General features: G+C 37.0%; 1 protein-coding gene across 3 annotated transcripts in view; it reads right to left on the minus strand.

The window, feature by feature from the left end:
* The window catches only part of UXS1 (UDP-glucuronate decarboxylase 1), a 55829-nt gene that overhangs the window by 11800 nt on the left and 18575 nt on the right, over positions 1-25454 (minus strand). For 2 of the 3 annotated variants that reach the window (XM_052705722.1, XM_052705721.1), the window contains exons 5-10: positions 23271-23331; positions 18251-18431; positions 13164-13268; positions 11858-11917; positions 10884-11005; positions 1446-1565 (exon numbers count right to left, since the gene is read on the minus strand). In XM_052705722.1, the coding sequence (XP_052561682.1) occupies positions 1446-1565; positions 10884-11005; positions 11858-11917; positions 13164-13268; positions 18251-18431; positions 23271-23331 (649 nt within the window). The remainder of the gene's footprint in view (positions 1-1445; positions 1566-10883; positions 11006-11857; positions 11918-13163; positions 13269-18250; positions 18432-23270; positions 23332-25454) is intronic. The other variant, XM_052705723.1, reaches the window with a different exon arrangement.

A 25454-nucleotide genomic window follows, 5' to 3' on the forward strand; every position in this document is an offset into this window, starting at 1 on the left:
ACAACACTCACAGGCTGGTTGCTCTGAAATAAGCAGAGCAACTAGGAGAAACAGAGTTGACAACATCCACTGCTGGTTAATGTTAAAAAATAGTAATAAATTTGCTTGAGAGAGCAACCACTGACAAAGAGCAAGCTAAAAAATAGATGCTTAACTATAGAGAAGACCAATCTTTCAAAAAAACAAAAACACTGTGCTGAAGGTAGGTGATTCCTTGGGACAGGGAACAGTCCTAAGACAGTATTCCTTTCTTGAACACTGTTCAGCTTCAGGTTTTCCCCACAAGAATCACAGTAGTGGAAGTTGCCACAGAATTTTCATCCTTTCCCTCCTGGGATTGTCTTCAAGATACTACAGGAAGTCTTGGCTGAATTGTGTATTTTATAGTCTCTAGTAAAAGGATTGCTATCTCAGCCTCAGGACAGTTATCCCCTGGAAGGGCAACTTTTTTGTCATTTATGTGCTTTTTATCAGTTATATATTATTTAGCAGTTTACTGGCTTATCAGAACAAGAGCCCTTTGAGTGATTTCCTGGCACTTCACTCTTCTAATCTAGGCAACATTAACAAATTTTCAAATGAAATTCTGCTATATGTCACATACATTGTATATTTTTCCCCATGAGCTCACAACTAATCTTAGAATCCAAAGTACTTCTCTCCCTGTCTCAAGATATCTCCCTCCATTTATTTTATATGTGCTCATTATTTTACAGTAACAAACCAAACAAAGGATTAGGACATAAATCAGGTACTCTCTGTGTTGCTAAACTATCAGCAGCAATTTTGGCAGAATTTTGGCCCATGCCAGCACTTGCTTTCCCGATGATGTAAAACTGTTTAAGTACTATCAAAAGCCAAGAACCATTCCAAGCAAACAGTCTGGATGTTCCAACTTGTTTTGAAAACAGAAAAATGTAGCTGTATAGATATGGGCCTTGTCACACCAGCTGTCAATGGCAACAAAAACCAGTCCTGGCCTGCTTTATCTACTAAAATGTGATGTAGCTTGAAGGCCTTTAATGTTATGCTACTTATGGAAAGTTAGGCTGATATCTAAGCTTGCAAAAAGACAGTTAGATGCCTAACTTCCAAAAATGGTTCAGAGAAAGTTCCTCAACAAGAAGTAGTACAAAGCCACAGTACTCTAAACCTGACCACAAAAAAGAGTTACAGCAGACAAGAGATTCAAGTTTAGGATGACTAAAATACTTTCCTAGATTGCAGCTTGTTTCTACCTTATGATGCAATATCAATACAATCAACAGAACACACCTTTGCACGTACAATTCTATAAACATGACCTTGATATACTGCAAAAAAAATTTTTTTTCTTTTAAACTTTAGAGAGGGGAAACCCTCAGTGTTTCCTAAAATCCAAGCTCCATCATAGCACAGAATATACAGAAAACAACTCTTCACGTCAGTGACAAATCATTACTTACTGTTAGTGGCTCTCCCTGGAGAGCTTGTAGGATAAAATTACTGACAACTCTACCATCATTCATATGCATTCGAGGACCAAAGGTATTGAATATTCTGGCAACCCTTACTTCGACTCCTTCCTGCAAGTGAAGCAAAAAACAAACACATATTACTACCTTAGTAAGCACTTCTTTCTTGACAAAATTGCAAATTAACTCTCTCCTATCCAAAATCTTTTTTAAGAATTCATTCTGCAGATTTAAAACGCATTACTTTCCCACTATGAAACACTTCTAACCTCTCATCAATGCTACCGGAAACAGTGCATACAGCAAGATAATGCTACTTCTCTGTTTCTGTAATGCGAATTCTAAGTCAGTGCTACAACAGCTGATGATTTCAGTACAAGAATTTTCCTTTGACAAACGTAGTACCCATTCAACAAGAACTTTTTCCACCCAAAGCTTAAGGAGAATTTTTTATTTATTTATTTTTTTAAGATGTCTCACAATCACTAGATGTAGTACTGGGGTTTCGCTTCATGAGATTAGAATTGAATGTTTCAGGTAAGTGTCTTTACCAGTGCTATAAAGAGGCTTTGTAGCCACAATCATTATGTTTCTTAGCTACTTATTAAGCTGCATAAAATCATGAATTATAGTACAAGTCTTTCAATGCCTTAACTTTTTTCACCAAGAAGTATTTCTGCCACTGCCTCAAAGTCTTTCAGGAGGATATTCTGCAAAGTTTCAAAGTAAAATGCAACAAATGTGAAACTGGGAAACTGTCTGGACAAAGAATTTTAACAATGGGAGACTGCAGGACAGAAGCAATCTCTCCAAATACTTTCTGTTTATTGACACTGACTCATTGGACAAGCCACAGTTCATGATAAAACTTATAAGAAGGATTCTTGGCCTTTATAAGTTGAAGCATGCATTTGGCTCTGAATGAACTTAGAGCAGCATGTTCTGCTGTAAAGAGATATTACCAAGTGAGTGATTGATACAAGTCAGAGGGAAGGATCTCCAAGTGATCCGTAAACAAACGAATCCTCAGAGCAGTTTTGTGAAAACAGTAGCATTACCATTTTAGAGATATGCAAGTGAGAGAGGCAAAAGCACATTTAACACTTTGGGTATTAAAGTATGGTGTTGACAAATGGGAAAGACCAAGGAGCAAAGGTAGAGCCCAACATCCTTGCTAGGGAGAAGGCCAAGCAACATTAAGTTCTGCTTACATGCAGGTAAGGTTTCAAACTCCATGACAAAATGCTATTTATATTTGCAGATACGTTATAAGCTAACACTAACCAGGCAGATAACCTTTGTGCCATATGAACAGCTTGGATCACTCCTACACCAAGCTTATGTCTGTAATAGAGCCAAAAAATAACCTTGGGAAGAGCAGAAGCTCCTTCCTGTGCAAAATGCATCATCTGGGAACATGCTCCTCCTTTGCAGTTAAAAAATCATGTCAAACATACAGTTCCAGGAGCATATTACACAGCCATGCCCAAAGCTTCCTCTGTATCTGAAAATACACTCTGGCAGAGTTTCTTGTTCTTCCGTTTTCCCCAGCACTCCAGCTTGAAAGGACACTGACTCCTCCAGAGAGGGATTGTATTTCATGTGGGCTTTCCAGACATTGCCATTAATAACAAGTACTGAAAATGAGACACTTGGAAGCTAGTACTCAAGATAAAAATAACTCATTAAACAATGCTGACCAAAAAAGCCTCTCTTGTACTCCACAAGCTACAGCAGCAGCCTTGTTTTCCAGCATTGGCTGGAAAACAGTAAAGGCTCTAGAAAAGAAAAACAGTACATGCTGTATAAGCACTTACTCATCACCACAGTGAATGCAGTATTTATCTTCCCTTTTATTTATTTCATCTGCAAAAACCCGTAATATTTTAAAAATCACTAACCTTTTATTTATAGAATTGTCTAGCAAAGCTATTCTAGGCAGCAACCTGCTTTGAAAATCTGTTTTCCCTGCAGCAGATTTCCAATTTGTGCCTGTAAAACTGTGATCTGTCTTCTCAAAAGAAACTCTTCTGGAAATAGATCTTGGTGCCAATACTCTAATAACTGTTCTAAGTTTTCTTTTACCATTTCATGAAAATCTCCTTTGAGGTAATTCCTTTGTTAACTGCCTACAAATACTACTGGAACTCTCTTACCTACACCCTTTACTCTGAATATCAAGGTGTTACTTTCAACTGACCACCTTCACAATACTCCCACTAGCAAAGTCAATTACTTCCTTGGACTTCTGGTTGTAAGGCAGGTGTAATCCTTTTATTATAGCCCAGGAGAAAGCAGGAAATTTTTTGTTGAGCAGTATAAACATAGCACAAAGAGAGAGCTTGTGACTAACCCCTGATGAGCTCAAATGTGGTCATCTGGCTTCCGTCCTCACCGCTTAAGGGAGCAAGTTCTTTGGGCAGCCCAAAAAGAGATAGGAAGCAAGCTAGTAAAATGCAACATCGTGAGCTATCAAAACACTTTAGTTCACTCTTATTTACCAGTATGAAGATAATAAGCTGTGGCCATATTTCATAAAGATCTCAGGCGAATTTGTCTTATTAATTAAGAGTGCTAAACATTTCTTCCTTGTGAAGTCTGTGGGTGCATCTAAACAGCAGAAATAAATTAGAACTCCCTGCACCTAAAATCAGGAAAGAGAAAGCTGCATTTGTCTGTTTTCAGGCAGACAACGAATTTCATGGACCAAAAAAATAAAATAAAATTAGCAGGGAATGCCTAGACAGCTGCATGGATAGCATTGTGACCTGATACAAGTCTTTACCAGTGCTTCAGCTAACACTACTAAGATTGCTGCCCTCATTGCATCAGTCACCTTTCTAGTGACTCACATTCTTCATCAATGAGGTCACTAATTAACTCTGATTTTTATTTCCCCAAGTCCTGAATTGTAATCATATAACACAGTAACAATAGAATCCATCCATAACGTTTTTATGCTACAGTATTCTAACCTTGAGGCTCAATTTGAGGTTCATATATATGTATATATACACATACACACACACACACATATATACACACTATATATATATATTTTATATATATCAAGTTTTTTTGAACTGTTTTGCAAACACACAGTGATGTTGATGTCTGAGTTTCATAAATGGTGAGCCTCTAGACATGCTAAGAAGGGCAATCACAATTGTGCTGATTACTTTTGGTAGAATGCAGGTTCTTGAACACAATCCAGGCATATCTCTAGCACTCTCATCTTATGGTTGAATATTACCAACACTTCCCAGCTCAACACTTCCCAGATCAGAGAAGCTATCGTATCAGTTCAACGTCTCTTCATACCATTACTTTGATCTCTCTGCTAAAATGTTTTATTTCTAGCATTTGCCTCAGCTCATTTATCTCTTATAAGTGTTGTATATGGCCAATGAAAGAGGCACAAGTCTGTCCTTCCAGCACTTGGATGGGAGTTGAAGGCATGTGTATCCACTAAAGTGTATCTATGCCTGAATTACTAGGGTATCCCCTATAGACAGGGATTTTAACTTCAGTATTTTACTGAACAGCATAGCTTTGGAACACGAGGAGGCAGTTAATATAAACAGTGTAATAAAATCCAGTGAATGAGAGCTTTAACACAGCTTCCATTAAGGGTCAGAAATACTAATACTCCCAAACAACCAACAGTACGTATTTCAAACAGTTTTAGTCTTCTGCGTGATAAGAGTTCTGCAGAGCTATACTCATGAATTGTATGAAAAGAACAGTTAGAGGTAAAAGGCAGTGCCTTCTCAAAGATTTCAGAGCAATGATGGCTGAATGAGGAAGACGCATCTTACAGACAAAAATAAGAGGTATATTAAACTGTAAAGAAAAACATCAGAAATAACACTTTGCATCAACAAATGAATGCTGCTACAGATACACTCATTCAAACACTAGCTAAACCAAAAAAAGGGAATCAATCTTAGAATAAAGAAAAGCACAAAGTCTTCTTGACTTCAGAATTCAATTTACACACAACAGAACAAATGGTATCAGGAACAAAGGAACCAAGTTCTCCAATTACCTGAGGGAAATCAGAAAATGGGATTTCTTATAGCACAGCAGGGAAAAACCAAAAAACACAACAACAAAACTTTGAGCACAAAGATTACAGAAAGCCTTCAGACTTGTCTTTCCTATTCCTTTAGCCCTAGGTTTGACCTTGCCTAAAGTACAAGGTTGTTTCGTAATTGTTACCAGCAAAGAGCAGGTAGAAACAATAAAGATAATTCAGCAACAAAAAAGCCATTTTGTCTGAACAGGGGCAAGATGACCAGACAGTTTTTTCCTGCTTTATCTTCACATAATTTGGAAAAAACTGTGTGGCTGCACTGACAGAAGAAAGCCTTCAACTGCACACATGCATTTGCATAATGAAGGTCTGACAATTCAGATAAATCAACCAACACCATTCAGGAATGCATTCTAAGGGCAGAACTCTGCACTTACAGAGGGGCTCTAACTACTAATGATCCAATGAAAAGATATGCTGCATTTTTATGGTAATTCCTCAGACATTACAGAGTTCTCTTGCTCCAGCTTTTGCCTCACTTTCACAGAATCACAGAATTGTAGGGGTTGGAAGGGACCTCTAGAGATCATTGAGACCACTATGGCTCCCACACCTCAGATATTTATAAACCTGGATCAGGTCCCCTCTCAGTCATCTTTTCTCAAGGCTAAATAGACCCAGTTCACTCAGCCTTTCTTCATAGGGGAGATGCTCCAGGCCCTTCACCACTTTTGAGGCCCTCTGCTGGACTCCTTCCAAGAGGTCCCTGTCTTTTGTCTTTCCTCATGAAATTACAACTGCTGGAAACAGCACTGTTTCCTCATTCAAAATAGAAATACATAATTAGAAAGATAGAAGTGACCAACAAACAGTACTTGATATTTTCAATGGAATTGCCATGTTTATGGGGAATATTAACACAACTGAGTGCGAACACTCTCAAACTTTGCAGAGGAAAGGAACTGTGAACGTATTTGCTTCTCCCCAACCCCTTCTACCTGATTTTTACGTAACAGAACACTAACTGTGGTAATGACACCTGCATTAAAGGATTCAGTCAGCAGTGCAGTGGGAATGGCTGTAGCATCTTATCTCTTCTTTCCTACAATGCAATCAGTGCCCGAGGTGCTGATTTTGTCTGTAGCATCTTATAGACTCCTACTCCAATCTCGACTCTTTCTATTCCTGCACGTAAAACTCCTCTACATGGTTCTTAAAAAAGTTTAGAGTTCCAAGATAATTTTTATCACTACCACTTAGCTTTGGCCTAGTACATGTCCCAAAAGTAACCATTATCTGTGGCATTAAAGAACTGTTCTTTTAACTATTGCCCTGATGAGATGCAATTCCTCCTCTTCTTCTGCTAATACCACAGATAATCCAACTCCATCCATCCAGAAAAAGCACCAATTCTGCACCACCTCTTAAGCAAACTGCTTGAGAACTTCATATGACAGCACTAAAAAGAATGCTGAATGATTAAAAAAAATGTATAATGAGTATCAAGGAAGCAACTAACAATGATTAGAGAATACAAGATAAACACACGGAAGACATTTAGAAGAAAACTCCTTTATTCCAACACAGCTATGTGTTTCCTAACTATTTACTCAATAACTACAGTTATTCACTATTGATTGCCTTTTCAGTTGCAATTCAATCAAGTTTTCATTACCCCTACATTTTACATCAAGGCTTTTCATGATTACTGAAACCAACTCATTTTGTGAATTAAAGATTAGAAATAAAAGCGTAACTCAATATGCAACAGGAAATCACCCCAGGGCTGCAATTGTAATGCACTTCTATAATTAACTGATTTCAACATCAGTTTGTGTATGTTATCCTCTCATTAGTAAAACAGATTTCATTCCTCTTTTGCCTTTGTTTTTTCCACTACCTGTTAAAATTTTTTGACACGTTGATTTTTTGCAGTCCTGACTGCAGAATATTCTTGTCCATAACCCTTGTCCATCTAAAGTTATACTTAATATTTGGCTATCATTACTCAGTTCACTTCTACATGCTAAGAAAGACACCTGATGCAATTCTTGATTGGAAGCCCTACAGTATGCAAAAGCAATTTGAAAATCATTGTCTCACAGTTAGGCCTATCTGCTATCACTGAAGCTCGTAAACTTACACAGACACTATGAAAAAGAAGGGGTAAAAACAGTGGAAGAAAATTAAAAATTTTCCTGTGCCATTCCAGGCTGAGCAGAAGCACTGCTTCAGGTCTGGAGAGCTTCCTAATAGACCAACGGTATGAGAAGAGATTAAATCTAGCTCACAAAATGTCCTTAATACACTAACATCCAAGTTTGTATTTACAACATGCTTAAGCAAACATAACAGATTCCCATCATGCAGGTAGCATCAGATTGTGACTAGTGTTTAAATTATGTCACAGAGCTGACCCTACATGAATTCTGGTCTTCTAGGAAGACCAATAATTCCAACCACAGATTTTTGAAGCTACCAGCATACTGAATGGCAGCTCCTGAACAAAGCCCAGAATTCAAATTGCAATAATAAGTGTTTAAACTCCTCTTCACCCCTTCTAACCTCTTTCCTCTTCAAACCCCCACATTTTCAGGAAGATCTTACTGGTTGTTTAGGGAACTCTGCTCATTCTGGAAAATGCTAGTACTATGTTAACTAGAAAACTAAGTTCTGTGGAGAAGGAAAACTGCCAGCCCTGCAATCATCACATATGTTTCAAGTCATTCACCAGCACACATTTTACGCAAAAAAAAAACCCCAAAAAAACAACCCAAACACTGGTAGGATTACAAAAGATACGCAGAACAGCAAAAAAGGTATGAATCTAGGATGGAAGAAAACCTGTTGCTTTAAGAGTTTTTCAAAACTATGTCCCGCAACTTCTATGGGCAATTAAGTGCTGAAATAAAGCTTCCGAGTGGGGAGAGTCAGAAAGAACTAAAAAAAAAGTTGAAGGGAAGGAAACTGAAGTCTCAGTCAAACGATGCAACTTAATTTCCAGATTAACAAGGTAAAGGAACTAAAGCCTCCCACAGCCTGAGAAAAGTTGCAAAGTAGGTATTTCCACATTCACGTGTAGCCTAATTTAAGTGGCTGATCTATGCTCCCATACAATTTAAGGAGGGGCATCTGCTCCTGGAAGCTCATAGTAAACATCCTGTCAAACTGCACGCTCCAGTGCTTCACATGAGACGACACGACCCATGAGATGACATAACCCAGTGTGCACACTTTGCATTCATTGAGCCCTGCATTTCTCCAGCAAACATTTCAACCCTTCACTTTTTAGAAAATGTTCCCATCTTACTGAATGCTACTGCTGTGCTTGAACTCCTTGGTAAGGAAGCTCCACAGAGCATGTTTGAAATTGGCAGTTGTGAACAGAAGATTAAGTCAAGAATTGTTTATCTCAGAGGGTCAAAGCAGTGAAGAGAAATGTTCTGTTCAGGACAGACCACTGAGGAACTCTGAATAAAGACTCCTCTTTGAATGAATTCAAGAATTGTTCTGATTCAAGCAGCCTATCTGGAAGTAAAATGTGGAAGTTAGTTTTTATTCTCTGTCATTAGAAGGATGATTAGATATTTAAGGTACTTAAGAATGTATACAATGAAGGAAAACTTTTTAAGACATGATAAATAAGTTTGCTTGTCTTTTTTTTTTTTTTTTTTTTTTTGAGAAAATTCTAGAAATACTTACTGTGAAATCCTGTAAATCCAATTGCTTTGGGCTACGACACTTCTAACTGATTCCCTCCTTCCAAAACAACACAATAGTCATAGTAGAAGTCAAACCCTTTTCCTCACAAAGGATAACATTTCCACTAATAATTATAACATCTGCACTATGAAAAAAACCAACTCAGTGTTTTGGAATATACAGGAAGGTGGGGCAAATTTGGGCACACTTTCTTAATCCAAGAACAAGATGCATCTGACAGAGCTGCCCATAGGACAGAGAGCTTATTCACATCATGTGTTTTCAGTTAATGCATGTGCGAACAGCAATTCCACCATACAAACCTTTGCAAGTCATTGTAAACCCTGCATAAATCTTATGGGATTAAGTCATTCTGTGGCTTTAAGAGGCAAGCCCATGATTTTCAAGATGACCTAGCTTGTCCTTCTAAAAAGAATGCTGTGATGTATACCATAAACTCACAGAAAATTCAATACCCTAAAGCACAAGAATTTCAACCAACTGTAATATTCAACTGTGAACCACATTTCCAAACCCAAGAGGGTATTTTGCTACAGTAAAATACAGAAGACATGAACAGTACAATCATACCAAACTTTACTATTTTAAAATGGTTAATAATTTTAAAATGTTCAATTATTTAAAAGAGAACAAAACAGATACAAATCTTAAGAATTACCTGTTGTTTGGCAGAAGAGTTAAGTGAAAATTTCTACATCCTCTGTACTACAACACCACCCCTAAATTCCTCACTTTTAAGCTCAATTTTGTCTTCATGTTTTTTAAAAGCACTTAGAATTTTATTATTTTAAGTTTTAAAATTCCACAGAATATATTATGTTTGATTGATTTTTACCTTTGTAAAATTAAGGCTGCAAACACCAAGAGCAGTGAGATGACTTTCTTTAATGCGCCACATTTTAAAATTGAATAGTCTTCTGGAGAATAGTAGAATAGCAATTTAATTAGACAAGACTCACATGCATTGCATGTAAAAGAGTCACTGCTGGGTTAGTTACTTAAGAGTTTCTATTTGGTATTATAAAACCTAGTAATATTGGCCTGTGTCATTGCAAAAATGTGTTTAAATTGCATTTTAATCTTCATTTTACTGTAGTTGGCTGAAAAAAGTATACTACATAACTAAGGATTCATATCTTTCACTAAGGGTTATATTTGTACCTACCTATTTTTAAGATATTTCTAAAGCAATTTAGAATGCATTTTATATTAGTATTTATATTAGAATGCTTTTATATTAGTAACTTCCTCATTGATACCCACATATTCTGACTTCAATTATGCTCACTAGATGTCCCACATTTATCAGTAATTGCTGTATTCAGGAAAGCATTTTAGTACAAGACCAACTTAAAGCAATCTGTTATCTGGCTCCTGATTCATAAGGTCACCTTAGTTTAATCAGTCTAAAAACTATTATACTGGGAGACATAATAAGCCTATCAAAGACTAACACACATTTTCTTGAACACTGCTCATCTGAAATAACAAAAGATGAGAGCAATAGAACTTCTGCATTAAAGAAAGCACAGATTTTACACCATACTAGGAATGCTACTCATGACATTCTCCTATGCTCTCCTTCCCCTAAGTAGTCCTACTGCAGAGTTTCCATTAATTCAGTCTTTCTCGTTACAGAAAATCCATTTAATTTGACACAAATGTGATACCTGCTTCATGTATGCATAGCACATGGTCTCTGCAACTCGCTTTCCTTCATCATAGCAGGCTCTTGGACCTATTGGATTCACGTGGCCCCAGTAATCCTCATTTTGAGGGTGAACTTCAGGATCTATGGGGGAAAGGAAACACTTCATATATCTTCTGTCAAAAAGGTGATTATATAATTAATATTCTGGCACATCACTGATGTTAAGCCACCAAGCTTCAACATAATTCATTAAAAGTATATTCACTACAACTATGAAAACAGCAGTTACAGAAGATACAGTTTTCTACTAAGAAAACAGAGTACAGGTAAACAACAGCCTTCAATGGCTTTCCAATTAGAGACTGAGAACAGAGGGTTAAATATATTTATTACATATGCTCATGTTGCTACTGATCTGTGCTGCCTTTTCCTTTTTAAATGGGTTTGAAGTTTGCATATATTACCATGGAACTTTCAAATGGTACAGGCTAATGAAAAAAACTTTGATAATTCTAATCAACTCCTTCCAGTTCTTAATGCTGCTCAAAGACATGATTATGGATGAATTAATGCCATACAAGAGTCACAGAGCAGTGAAAAAAAAAAAAAAAAGCAGAGTTTTTACATGATTAGAAAAGCTGGCAGGAGTTTTACACAAGTACCAAAAGGTTCTGCAACCTGGATGATCAGCACAGTTGGCCTTCCTTCTGACAGATGCAGCTCTATGAAGCACTTGTAAACTCCCTACACAACACTGCTTTTGAAAAAAAGTCATAAAAAAAAAAAGACAAAGGAAACTTACAAACAGCAGTCCGACTCTTCTTCCGCCATTGTGATTAGAAACTTAATGTAATTGCTAATTCATTTTTTATTGATAAGTACATCTGAAGAAGAAATTAAGCTAAAATAGTGACAAATATCTACTGTTCATCTAAAGGCATGTAAATACCCTTTAGTATTTACATCTCAAGAGCTCTAAACATTTACTCTTACCTCCATACACCTCTGATGTAGAGGCCAACAGCAGTCGTGCTCCAACACGTTTGGCTAATCCTAAATTTTGGGAAACAGTGAAAGAAGATACTTGAGGAAGCACAAGAAGCTTTCAGTGACACTAACTGCTTTAACGCGATTCTGGTCTGTGCTATGTTGATAGCAAATTCAATTTCTCTTACTAGATAAATCTAGCTGTAAGTTGTGTCTGTAGCTCTTAATCTCAAGCTAGGAGACTCGAGAAACAGCAGAACAACATCTACACGTGTGATGTGCTCAGTCCTGGGACTGAAAGTTAAACTGAACTAAGACCAAGTAACGTAATATATCACACCTAAGTAAAGATCAAGAAAGCATAAATCATTCCAGATACTAAATGAGAATTGAAACAATACACTGTAATATAGCTAATGAGACAGAAAGCTAGATTACATAAACAACTTGTACAGAAGAACATGTTATAGGACTAAAACACTTTCTTCCTTCTATTTGTAGTTACTGCCCTGTTAAAACAGTCTGAATGATGGCACCCAACTTGAGATTACTCTGCTCATCATTTCAACGATCTAATGGGTTGCAAGTTAACATGGCCACTCAAAGAAATCACTCATCCATGCTGCACAAATGTCTGATATCACACTGCATCTAAATCATGTAATTTTCTCCACTGAACTCGCATACTAAATAAGAGATGGAATAGAGTCCAGCAGCTTTTTTTTCCCCTCTCATTCTTAGTCAGGATCTCTGACAGCTAGTACAAGTTGCAGCATATGCCTAACGGATTAAAGATGAGAGGATAAAGTAGTAAAGACTTAAGACCTTCTTTTTTTTTTCCCAAGCTTATTCCCAGCACCAGAATCAACAGAAAAAACTGAAAATTTTGCCTTGCAATTATCTAGTATAAAGCTAGATATTAAATGTCCTTTCAGCACTTTTGCCAACCAAGGCACACATGAGATGTATCTTGATGTTTGGGGTTTACAGAGCTAGTGCAGTTTCACACAGTTCAGGCTCTTAGCTGTTCGTGTGATTTCTGTAATCACTGCATAGGTATTACTCCATAGCTGAGTTACATGGAAGTTCTGTTGCTTTGCTAGCTGAGCTTCCATGTTGTCAGAGCTCACCTGCAGGTGCAGTTAAGGGAAAAGTACAACAACTTCTCTAAGACAGAAAAAAACACCCACTGTTCTTAAAGAAGCAACTTCTTTAGTGCTTTTGACTGGTGCACTCCATCCTCCCCCCCACAAACTCTGTCTAAATCATATTACAATGTAACACTGTTAAGAAGAAAAAGATTTCTACTTACCCAGCATGTTTAATGTCCCAATAGTGTTGGTCTTTAATGTTTTTATAGGATTATACATGTAATTTGGAGGTGAAGCAGGAGATGCTAGATGATAGATCTGGTCCACTACAGAAAGCCAGAGAAGGGAGGAAAGGAAGCATTAATATTTTCCCATATTATATATGGAAAGAGAAAGTGCAAGAGTTGAAAAACAAGTATTCTTCCTGCATTTCCTAACACTGGAGCTCACATGCTATACATCATGTGTTTGCAAACCTGTTGTAAGCCACAATAAGACATGCTTTTCAGTAACACAAAATTACATCAATATCATACATCAACAATGTTAATACATATCTGTTACCAGGTGGAGATTTTTCACTTAAAATAATGCCATTCCCAATAGATATTCCTCAAGCTATGGAATCTACACTTTACCTTCACACTGAATATTATTTACAATCAATGAAGGTATACTGATGTCTAGTCTAATTGAAAGTAAGATGGCTTGCATATCGGCAAGAGATTGTACAGGTAATAATGCTAGTCCCAATCTTAACTAATTTAAATTGCTGCATTTCTGTCACTGAAGCTTGTAGAAACACAAAGATTCAAACTATTGTCAAGAAATGCACATTCTACACAACAGCAAAAATAGAGCCTAGTGTAACTAACCTAGACTGTTATACCTTGTGTTGTGAGTAAAAGCTATATCAAAAACCAGGACTCTTATTTCAGCAGATTTTATGTTCAAAGCTCTATATAACTAATTGAGAATTTATCTCTCCACCTTTCTCAGCCTCTGTTTATTTCTACATTAAGCTAAATGAATTCTACTTTGCTGTCTCCTTATCCAGTAGTCACGTTTATTCATTTATTTCCAAATACTTATCCACATAATAATAAAGCAGATTATTTCAAAAACAAGCATGGCAATCTTCCCCATCGAGGTACTTCAAAAGACAGATACAGATATCATAAATGGAATCTGATACAAAGAAGCAAGCACACCAGACATCAGCTCAAATTTGGCTTTCTAACAGGCCATCAAAAAAGTCAGTATACATTCACCGATGAATTTCAGAAAGAACAGCTCACTCTAAAAAATTTAAAGGATATAAAAAAACCCTTAATAAGCTAACCTTAATAAGAGCAACAGAATCACTCAAACATGAAAGCTGAAAGAATCCCAAGATACTGGTTGATATAGACATAACATACGTAATGACAGAAGTCTAAGGCAAATCCTAACCATGAGAACAGCTTCAGCATGTCAGAGTTGCAAACACCATCATATGAAATAAGAATCCAAGGTTGGAGACACTACCAGAGGATGTAAAGATGGTGGGTAGAAAAGTTAATTATGATATGAAACAGTACAACAAAAGCTGGATTATTTGTTAGAAGCAAGATCCAATGCTCAACAAACCCCAAACAGCAAGCCCTTCATAATATAACAACTGTAAGTACAAAAGCGTCTTTGACTTCTACGTAACATGAATCACAGTGTGTGCAGTTGTTAATAACTAGAATAGCAATGTCCAGTTGCCTACAAAACATCAAAGCAGGCCAGAGAGCCGAAGGAATACCCCTGATGAATAAATTACTGTCTAGACCTATGCTGTCAGAGAAGTGAACACATTCCTGCCTCTCTACCTTCACCCATAATCTTGTGGCAATTTTTAAAAAAGACACATGCTGAATTTTCAATATACAGCCACTCTTAAAGGAACAGTTCCCATAAAGGCTCAAGGCTATTCAGATGAGCAGTGCTAAAATCCGCCTTTCCTTTCTTTGCATCAAGATACAGTCAGGCACAAGATTATCCAAATGGCCATATGACTGCTAGCCACAAACAAATGCAAATAAAATACAAAACCACTGAGATTCCTCAGAATTGTACAGCCTTTTTTTTTTTTTTTTTTTTTTCTTTCATAAGAAGTGCTCAAACAGAAAAAGTACAGAGGGAGAGAAAACCTCTTGTACCTAGCACTGTACAAACTTGTACAAACACTGTATTCTCTAGCACCGACAAAGCTGGCAGTTACGAAGGCCAGCAGGCAACTTAAGGTTTTCCTCAAACCACAGCTACCTAAAGCCAGAGTAGTCAGTGCTTCTTTTCAGAGGATTAACTGTTCAACCGTCTGATACATTCTGCTACAGGAGGACAGGAACAAACCCACCTTGCAAACAACCTCCGCTTGTTTTTTTTTTTTGTAAGATAAAGCAACAGGTTGCCCAAGGAGGCTGTGGATGCCCCATCCCTGGAGGCATTCAAGGCCAGGCTGGATGTGGCTCTGGGCAGCCTGGTCTGGTGGTTGGTGATCCTGCACATAGCAGGGGGTTGGAACTAGATGATCATTGTGGTCCTTTTCAACCCAGGCCATTCTATGATTCTACGGCACTCATTTTCAAGTTACTATGTAAACTGAGTACATTATTTGTGCCCTTTATACATTTAATCCAAAACTTCATTTTGTAGTTTTAAACACAACTCTACTGCCAAGAGTGGGATAGGTCACAGTAACATCAGCTTAAGCATTCATTCTCTTCTGTTCTCCAAACTGTATCTATGAACCTTCATACTAAAGTTTATAGGAACATGAGCCAAAGTGCTCTCAAGTAAACAACTTGATGAGGTTGTAATGTTAAAGAATGTAAAGAATCAGAGGTAGGAAGTCAAACAAAGGTGAATTTCTATATTTTTTTTTTTCCTCCAGACAACACAAAATAATAAAGAGATTCTTTTATCTATACCTCACCCTTTAGAAAATTATTTTGTTGGACTAGAAAAACCCACATCTATTAGTGGTTTAAACCTTTACATAAAAAAAATCCCAGGTAATTTAAGAACATACAACTCAAGTACAATAAAAAAAGTTCATAGAAATTTTATTTTCAGATTTTCTATTTCTTACCCTTCAAGTACTTTCGTTCCATTAAGAAATTCAGTACCTCTGCTTTTCTCCTTGAAAAAGCACAAACGAAAGCTAAGTATCCTTGGGCAATTTCTCCTTATATTTTCCCTAAATGCTATAGCAACAGAAATTCTACTGCATGAAGTCACTCAGCACTGCAGTAAACAGCCACAGGGCTAAGAAATGAAACTTGTATTTTGACCACTTATCACTGTCTCTGGACAATTCAGATCAAGTTAATGACTCACACGAGGTAGACTGTATTTATGACTCACTATGAAGTTAAAAAAAGTTCTTAAAAAAATTCAGTGAAAGCTACACACCGTGAGAGTACACTCACTTTTCATATCAAAAGCACAAACATTGTTCTTCCTAGATCAAAAATGAAGTCTCCTTCCAAAATAAAGTACATATTACACATTTAAGTGTTAAACATCCCTACATGACCTTGTTCAAAGAGGACAGCACATAAACAGGAATTCCTTAAATACTAACCTCCTTTTCTCAAGATTTCTCCCATCATAATAATTTCCATTTTCAAATGAAAAGGACTAACTGGGACTAAATTAAGAGCTATGGATCCAAGCCAGAAGGAAAAAAACAACTTTTTAATCTACTGCAATAGCTCCCTACCCATCCTCCTCTCACCATCTTTTTTTTTTTTCCTCCCCACTTTTCCTTCCTGGACACAAAACTCTTCATCGTGTTTTTAAACTTTAACAAAACTTTACCATGTTACCATACTATGTATTTTATTTTATTCTTAATACTCAGTCAATTTTGTTTTAATATTTACCCACATCAGCTTACATTTATGTTGTTGGAGTAAGAGAAGAAATTTAATAAGCTACACGCTGAAAGACATTACAACTTGCTATCATCAGACAATAGAGGACTGGTATCTTAATTATACAGAACATGGGACAGGTAGCAAAAGGATCACAGAATTCCCTTTCTTTTTTTGTACCTGATGATTGGGAAACTGCTGCTAATTCTCTGAAAAGTTCTTAAGTGTCAGTAAGAACAAAAGTAATGGAGGAAAGATTAGGAAAGCTGACAAACCAATGTAGCTGTGGTATAAGCTACTACCACCTGGAGCCAATTAGTAAGATCTTGGTCCTATTCTCCTGTCAGCAAAAACACAAATTTCAAGTAAAGTAATGGACAGTAACTGAACCAATGCATTATCAGAACAGAGAAGGAACACATTTGCAAAACTGTTTCAGCAGCACTGTCAGGAATTCATCACAAGCAATAGCACAGGAGATGCAATTACTATAGATTTTTCCTGTGAAATCTGGCCCATGAGAATACAGCTTGAGTAATAACTGAAAAAAATACAGCCTCAGATTCACTTTTTGTTTCAAATTAAAAAAAAACAAAAAACAAAAAACAAAAAAAAAAACTAGATTGCCAGAAATACATAAGAAATAGAGCAAAATCACCAAAACTCCAGCATAATTAGATTAACTTTTTCATTGATTCATTATACACTGATATATTCCCAAAGCCTATATATGCCTAAGTATTTTTTAAATAGTTGTCTTACAAGCTGGCATAAGTCTGATGCTTTATGATAGTTCAGAGGATCAGTTACTCCTACATCTTTGAAGTGATATGTTTTTTGCTTTGTTGTTGTTGGAATTTTGTGCTGACATTTTCCTAATCTATGGGCAGAGGAATGCTCATACCTAAACCAGGCATGTTGTTTTCCATTGAAAAAAATGTAAGGTAACAGAAAAGCAAGTTGACTTGCACTATGAAAGTGCTTACATTCCTCTGCAGGAGGTACACAATCCACAGTACCAACATCCTTACGTTAAGCTTCTCAAATCAAGATGCAGATTCTGTGTATGTGAGCACGTGCATACACAAAGGAATATGAAACAACAGACGGGACAGACTGATCTTTCGCCAACCTGCCTTCTCACAAGATCACTCATGTGAAGGAAATACTAAACATTTCCTTCTCCCACCCAATCAGAAAGGATGAACATTCTGATTGAAAAGAACTGATTTCAAAGGCAAGAGTTATTCTAAGAGCTGTGTGGGCTGAGAGCTGAATTTAGAACAATAAACAAAGTATACAGGTAACAGATCAATCCAGAAGTCAGCACATAGATTTCATTTCTTTACAAACATGCTTATCAACATAAAGCAAGTGCAGATACCAAGGCAGTGGCTACTCACCTTCAATGTACAGGGGCTCAACGACATCGTGATTTATCAGTTCGAAGTTCTCATGACCAATCCAGTGCTCCACATTTCTTTTCCTGCCCGTAAAGAAGTTGTCCACAACTGTAACCTCATGGCCATCCATCATTAGTTTGTCAGTAAGATGAGAACCCACAAACCCTGCTCCTCCAGTTATCTGCGTTAGGACAGTTGGTATAAATTTCTTTTTCTTTTTACAGAAACACCAGACAAAGTCTACAAGCATGAAAACAGAAGAACAGTAGCTTTCAGATCCTTGCTTATCCCAGGGGAAACAACTCCATTTCCATGTTCAGTTTTTTTACCCAGTATTTAGGGTATCTAAAATTTGAGAGACATATGCTTCATCACATCCAACCTGAAAGTTCAGCTAACCACTCAAGTCAGCAAAAACTCTTAGATTAGATTACCTTCCTTTCCTCTTTTTTTTTTTTTCTTCCTACAAATTGGATTGTGCCCTTTTGTCATAGCAAGATCTAAAATACATCCAGAAAAAGAATTCCCTGCGATCTCCATTTCTGAGAGGAAAAAAAAAGATGACAGAAGTTCACATTATTTTTGTTGTAATACCAGAAATATTAAATCCAGCTTCTGTCTGCATTAAATGGAAAACCACTGGGTGTCCTAAGCACTACAAATTATTTCACATTGCAGAGGTGAAAGGCCTCTCATCTGAAATAGCTGCCAAAATCATCCTATCGTTCTGTTCTCAGCCTCACACATCAGTAGCTCCAACAAGCAGAAGTAAATCATTTAAAATCTTCTGCTCTTCTTCCATGATAGAGGGAAAAGGAATCAAGGAAGCAATTTGTTTTTCCCCTTCGTGCACTTAAATTTGTAAGAGCAAACAACACTGAAGAAAAACAAACCATTAACAAAGTGTTCAAGCAGTCAGCATTACACGTAGCAGTACTGCAAGTTGTGTCATCCACACAAATATGGAAGCAATTACTTCGTCCGCCCTTTCAAGAACACATACAAGTAATAAAAACTCTGAAGGAAAAAAGGTAAAAGGCCAGTGTGGCATATCAAGATACTCTGTATGACTGCATGATAAAATTCATTGTTTGGAAAAGTGATTCAGCTATTGATTTCCACTCTCCAGTTGCAGTGACAACTAACCAAATATAAGGACATGGTGAAGCTGTCAAACAGCAATCTAACACATGGATGGAGTGCCGTGATGACAAAGCACTGTGTGTAGAAGGACGTAGACATCCAAAGTTCTTTCACTTTATGTTAATCAAAGCTAAACCTCTATCCAGCCCCCTCCCTCCTGGAAAAAAAAACAAAACAAAACAAAAACAAAAACCACAACAAAACCAACCAACCAACAGATGAGAATAATTTTTCTGATTTTAAAATCAGGAAAGAAATAAAGGTAACAAACTAAAAAGAAAAGATACTGACATTGGCTTTCTTCTCTAAAATGCAGCTTTCTTTCAGTGCCACAGGTATTATAGGTACCAAGTTAATAAAGATTTTTTTGGTCTACTTGGTATTCTTTTGCATTTGTCAGTGCTTCCCTGCATGAGATTTGGATATGTGACTCAGTTCCTTGACAAATACAAAGGAGAAACAGGATTTAGGAGTAGCCCTCTGTAAAAGAAAGCAATGATCTTGGGGCTCCCACTATCCCATAAGAGACAGCAAAATGCTAAGAGCAAGGAAAGAAGAGCAATAACTGAGGGAAAACAGCCATTTGCCAGGTTATCACCACCTACCAAAGAAAAAATGAACACACAGAAAATCTATTGCCATAAGCTTATCCTGACTTGGAATTCCACAACTGGCAGCCTTGTTGCAAGTTCTAAGGAGTTTGTCTTTTTGTGGTGATCAGGACCAACATTTCCTGTAGAGGATATGAATCTAAATCAAAAGAAGTGAGGTCAGAAGGTCTCTACTCTGTGAGAGTGAAACCTCACTTGAAGTACTGCATCCAGATGGGGACTCCAAGACAGATGTGGACCTGTTGGAGTGTGTCCAGAAGAGGGTCACAAAAATGATTCAAAAGATGTAACGCCTCTCCTGTGAGGACAGGCTGAGAGAGCTGGGGCTGTTCAGCCTGGAAAAGAGAAGACTCCAGGAACACCTGACAGAGGCCTTTCAGTATCTAACAGAATTTCTATAGGAAAAAAGGAACAGGTCCTTTAGCCGGAGAGATTTAGGTTAGACACAAGAAAAAGTCTTTTACAGTGAGGTTGGTGAGGTTGCCCAGACAGGTGGTGGATGCTCCGTCCCTGGAGACCTTAAAGGCCAAGCTGAACCAGTCTCCTAGCAACCTGATCTAGCTGTGGATACCGATTCATTGCAAATGAGTTGGACTAAATGATTTTTAAAGGTGTCTTCCAACTCCAAAGATTCTGTAATTCTATTCCTTTAACTAAGGTCTAGGAAAATTCCCTCCCACTATTTTTACTTCCAGGTGTCTAGAAAAGATGAATTCAATACTTGCAATCTATCTAGTGCAGCAAAGCATCCAAAGCTATATTCTTTCACCATCTCCTAACCAAAGCAAGCACCCTTTCACATTATATGTAAGCAAAAGGAAAAAAAAGGAGTGAAAAAAAAGCACAAGCCAATTTTCCTAGAAAAGAAGTTCCAAGTACTTGAACTCTAGTCTTATCATAGAACTGTATTAGCTTTATTAACACATAATTTCCATAGGTATTAGATAATGAACTACCTGGAAAAGGAGCTGAATTTCCCCTGGAAAAGTAAAGAACTGTATAAATTACTTATCATTACTTGAGGCTATGTTAAAAAAAGAAAAGATAATTTTTCATTGGAGCTCTCTGTATAACCTTCCTGTAATCACTTATAAAAGCAAGGTTAATATACTTCATTTCTAAATATGACTTCCTGCAAATCACAGTGACATATTAATCTCCAGAATCATATACTGTACATGAATCATTTCCATATCAGAACTGCAGCATTAGCACCTGGGACTTAAAGAGACATTCTTTAGTAAGACCTCGTTAAAAAAATATGTACTTAATTATTTAAAAGTGCCAATATGCCTTGTAACTTCAGCATCTTCTGAAAAGCACAAATATTACTACATTTTCTGTAATAGAGGCACTTAAATTCTTCTCTATTTACTAGACAGGTTCATTTCTGTTGTCTGCAGTCAGATTCAAAACATCTAATATCCCATTTGGAAATTACACGAAATTATTCTGTGCTTCTACTGGTCTAAAATATTGAATTTATAAAGAAATAAAAAACCACCAAAAACACACAGAAGAACACACAGCAGACTGAGCTTGCGTCAGCCCTTTCATCCATAATACTGCACAATTCCTTCTCTGGTATAAGATAGCCTGTGGCTGGTCACTTCAGAGGACTGAGCAAATTAGATAAAACACACACCACAGGATGAAGTTTCATGGACTGAAGTTCTTTTGAATCAAAGTCCCAGAGTACCTCATCTTAGCTGAGACACCAAGCCTACTAGAAATTATTCACAGATACACAGTATTAGCAAAGGACTGCTAGAATTGTTGTCTGGTCATGTCAGTGCTGCAGGTATCTCCAGGTTGCAGTCGGAGTTTGTGGTCAGGGAAAAAAATCAGAATTTAGAATAGTATAGGGGAGTCAGCAAAATATGTAGCAAGTCATCTACCAAGCTTCATTTGGCTTGCCAATTCTTGTTGTTTACTCCTGACAAAATTCAAAGTTTACACAAGTTCTCCATATGCTGACTTTCAACTACTCAGAAGAACATTTTTACTACACGATAACAGCAAGTTTCTAAATAAAACTGCCCACTTGAGCTTGCAATTTACTTTGAAGTAGTTCCCAAATGCAATATAGAAGAAATGAGTATATCTCATGACTGTGACTATGACTCATTCGAGCTTTTTGGCAGCTTTCCCTGTAGTAATTTGATCTCTACAATATGCAGACACCAAAAATTAATTTATCTCCAGATCAGCAGAAACACTCTCTTTCCAACACCTTCTATTCTCCATCCAGTACCTTCAAGTGCTGAAGTTTAAAACTCAGTATTAAGAGCTCCTAACCTATTTTTCCACAGAGGGTAGGTGTGTGACACACTGGAATAGGTTGCCCAAGGAGGCTGTGGATGCCCCATCCCTGGAGGCATTCAGAACCAGGCTGGATGTGGCCCTGGGCAGCCTGGTCTGGTGGTTGGTGACCCTGCACATAGCAGGGGGTTGAAACCAGATGATCATTGTGGTTCTTTTCAACCCAGGCCGTTCTGAGTCTATGATTCTATTATCAGCATACATTGATACTTTTCTTGTAAACACCTACTCACTTATTCTAAAAGAACCTTATGGTGACATTGTTACAGTTGCAGATATGAGCAACTAAGGACTTTTCAGAGTAAGGCTCTATGCTACTTTCCTCTCTGTCCATCTCAATTTCAACAAACAAACAGCCTACAAATCTACCTCCCTCAAGCTGTCACAAATGAATGAAATCAAACTAAACCGATGAAATTTGAATTTCCTTGTCCTGACTTAACCTTCCTTCCTTTTCCACCCTTGAACATTTGTGATGCTGCAAAATAACAAACAGATAAAATAACAGGGAAATGAACACTCCTTCAGTTTAACTACACCTCCTTAACAGCACTGCGGACTTCCAGCCTTAGGAGTAGTTTTTGTCCAATCCAAAACACAGCCTTTCTGCCATGACGTGAGAAATAAGTTTCCCAGTCTACAAGTTTAACACATCTGAGAACACAAAGATCGTTTAAGAATGCAAGTCTATGATGTTAGAAGCAGAGTACAGTGGGTTAATCAACAAGTCAAACCTCCAAACTAGAGCACAAGTCTAATACCCATTCACTGTGTTTGAGCGCATCAGAGTGGCTAAGTGAAGCATTAGCAAAAAACTCCATGCACACATGATAACAAAAGCAACTTACTTTACTCCTGTTCATAACTTTAATTATGTACGTAAACTGATCACATCACTGAACTCTTAGTTCCCAAGCACAACTCCCGAGTAAATACGAACTTACCAGGATTCTTTTACGGTCCTTTTCTGATAAAAATTTCACTGGTGGGTATTTCTGGGTAAAACTAAAGAACATTCCAAAACAAAGAAGAAAAAATACGTAAGTTGGAGCTTTACTTCTTCTTTCAGACAGTTGTTTTTGAAAAAGAAAATATTATTCTAACAACCTCCAATTTTTGAAGTTCTAAGGTTATGTTTACTCCATTTTCCTAAAGAAACTAGACCAACATTTGAAATTACCTGCACTTTGTCAAAGCACTGTGAAAAATATAACATCTGCTCTGCAAGAAGCACAGCAAACATTTGCTTAACTGATTTTCTAGTGTGATTCACTCAGCTTCTAACAGTTGAAACTTTAAAAAGCAAGCAATCTATTAAAATGTTCTGAACAACAACAACAAAAAAACTTCTGTTAACTTAGCACACTGACCTCAAACAACTACACTTAAAGTTTCAACATAATCAGTACCATGCTTACAAGCAGAACACTGAAGAAACTCTTCACGATGCTTCAACTTAAAGAAAAAAAAAAAAAAAAACAAAAAATACTCAATTTTATTAGTCTGAAAGCTAATCTTAAATTTCTTCTCGAAAACTGGCTACATTGTCATTATTCTGATGGTCTGCAAGCCATTTGCACTTTAATCTTTGAGTCTTTTTTTTTTTTCTTTTTTTTTTTTGCAAATGAACGCAATCAAAACTAAAATATCCTAAGAATGAAACTATAAGATTTGTATTTTTAGGTGCACTCAATTTCAAAATTGATGCTCGGAACCACAAATGCTTATATGGATGTAGAATCATGCAACATTTTTCTTCACCCTCCCCATTGGCTGGCACTCTGCATATGGCAAATTTCTCCAAATGAAGATGTGAATTATTATTTTATTTTTAAAGTAAGTAGCATATTAGTCCTGGCAGTATTTCAAAGGTTAAAGTTACTCTTAGCTAAATATGAGTGGCCAGAACTGAAACTATGGTTACTCTTCTCCTCCAGGCAGTCCACATGCTAGAGATACAATTGGTTGTAGCAAGCAAAAAGTATTTTTCTCAGGAATTCACACTGAGATTACATTTTCTTTTACACACCTCTACAGACTCTATACCTCTGATCCTGAATTGTCTCCTCTGTTTGTACCCTGCAGTACTGGCCCAACAGGAATTTTTCAGAGACAAAGCATACATACTTCTGTATTTACGACAAATTTTTCATCCTAGAGTAAAAGCCATTTTCATAGACAGGGGAAATATGGCAGCAGAATCTTCAAATATCACCCATACAGGAAGACTAAAATCAGAAGCTACCAACACCTGCCTTGTATTGCTACAGGGGTTGGTGACAGTAACTTTAATTCTTTGATTTAAGACCAAGCAATGAGAAATAGCAGTGCATAAGCACAATACAGACAAGCAGCCTTCCCGTGAAAGAAGGGCAAATCCACTGATAAAAAAAGACACCTCGAAATTTTATGAAGTTATTTTTAAAAATAAGTGTCAAATAATTTGATATAAAAGTCAGACTCCTCCACTTTTAAGGTCAGGTTACTTTATGCTGGCATGAAGTGACATGGCTGCCAAAGGGATTTCCCAACATTCTTGCACCTTCTATTAGGCCAGCAAAGGCTCGGGGGCAGCCTGCAGGAGTATGATCCTGACTGAAGAGAACACTCATCTTCTGGCAAGAACTCAAGCTTACCTTGACCTAATGCTTTGATGAATACACTAGCCTAGTAATGCTTTTTGCTGTGCAAATTATTAATAAAAACTTTCCGATTTTAGCTTATTAAACAGCCTTCTGTCACAAAACTAGCAATTCTTGACTGATCTGCTTCCCAAAAGCAAGAAGGTGGCTTGCTTATAGATTTTAATCCGCTAATAAAGTGAAACAAACAAACAAGACAAACACAACCAAATAACCAGTGAAATTACAGAATAAGTTTCTCAAGCAGGATCAGCCTTTAGGCTGACGAGTAATTACATACTGTCATTTTATATAGTTGCAACATTTAAAAATTATTAGCAGCAACATCTTACATGCAGTTGTGCCAACAGACAGCACTGTTCAACAAAACCTTAGAACAGTAAGTCTCTGTTTTGATATGAGCCCTAGCAGCTTAAAAGCCCATATTTTGTGAAAATGGAATTATATTTTCAATTCTTAGAGAGGTAAAATATATTTTGATTCTTT

The sequence above is a fragment of the Tympanuchus pallidicinctus genome, unplaced genomic scaffold (genome assembly GCF_026119805.1).
Source record: "Tympanuchus pallidicinctus isolate F22 unplaced genomic scaffold, pur_lepc_1.0 scaffold6, whole genome shotgun sequence".
Taxonomy (NCBI): domain Eukaryota; kingdom Metazoa; phylum Chordata; class Aves; order Galliformes; family Phasianidae; genus Tympanuchus; species Tympanuchus pallidicinctus.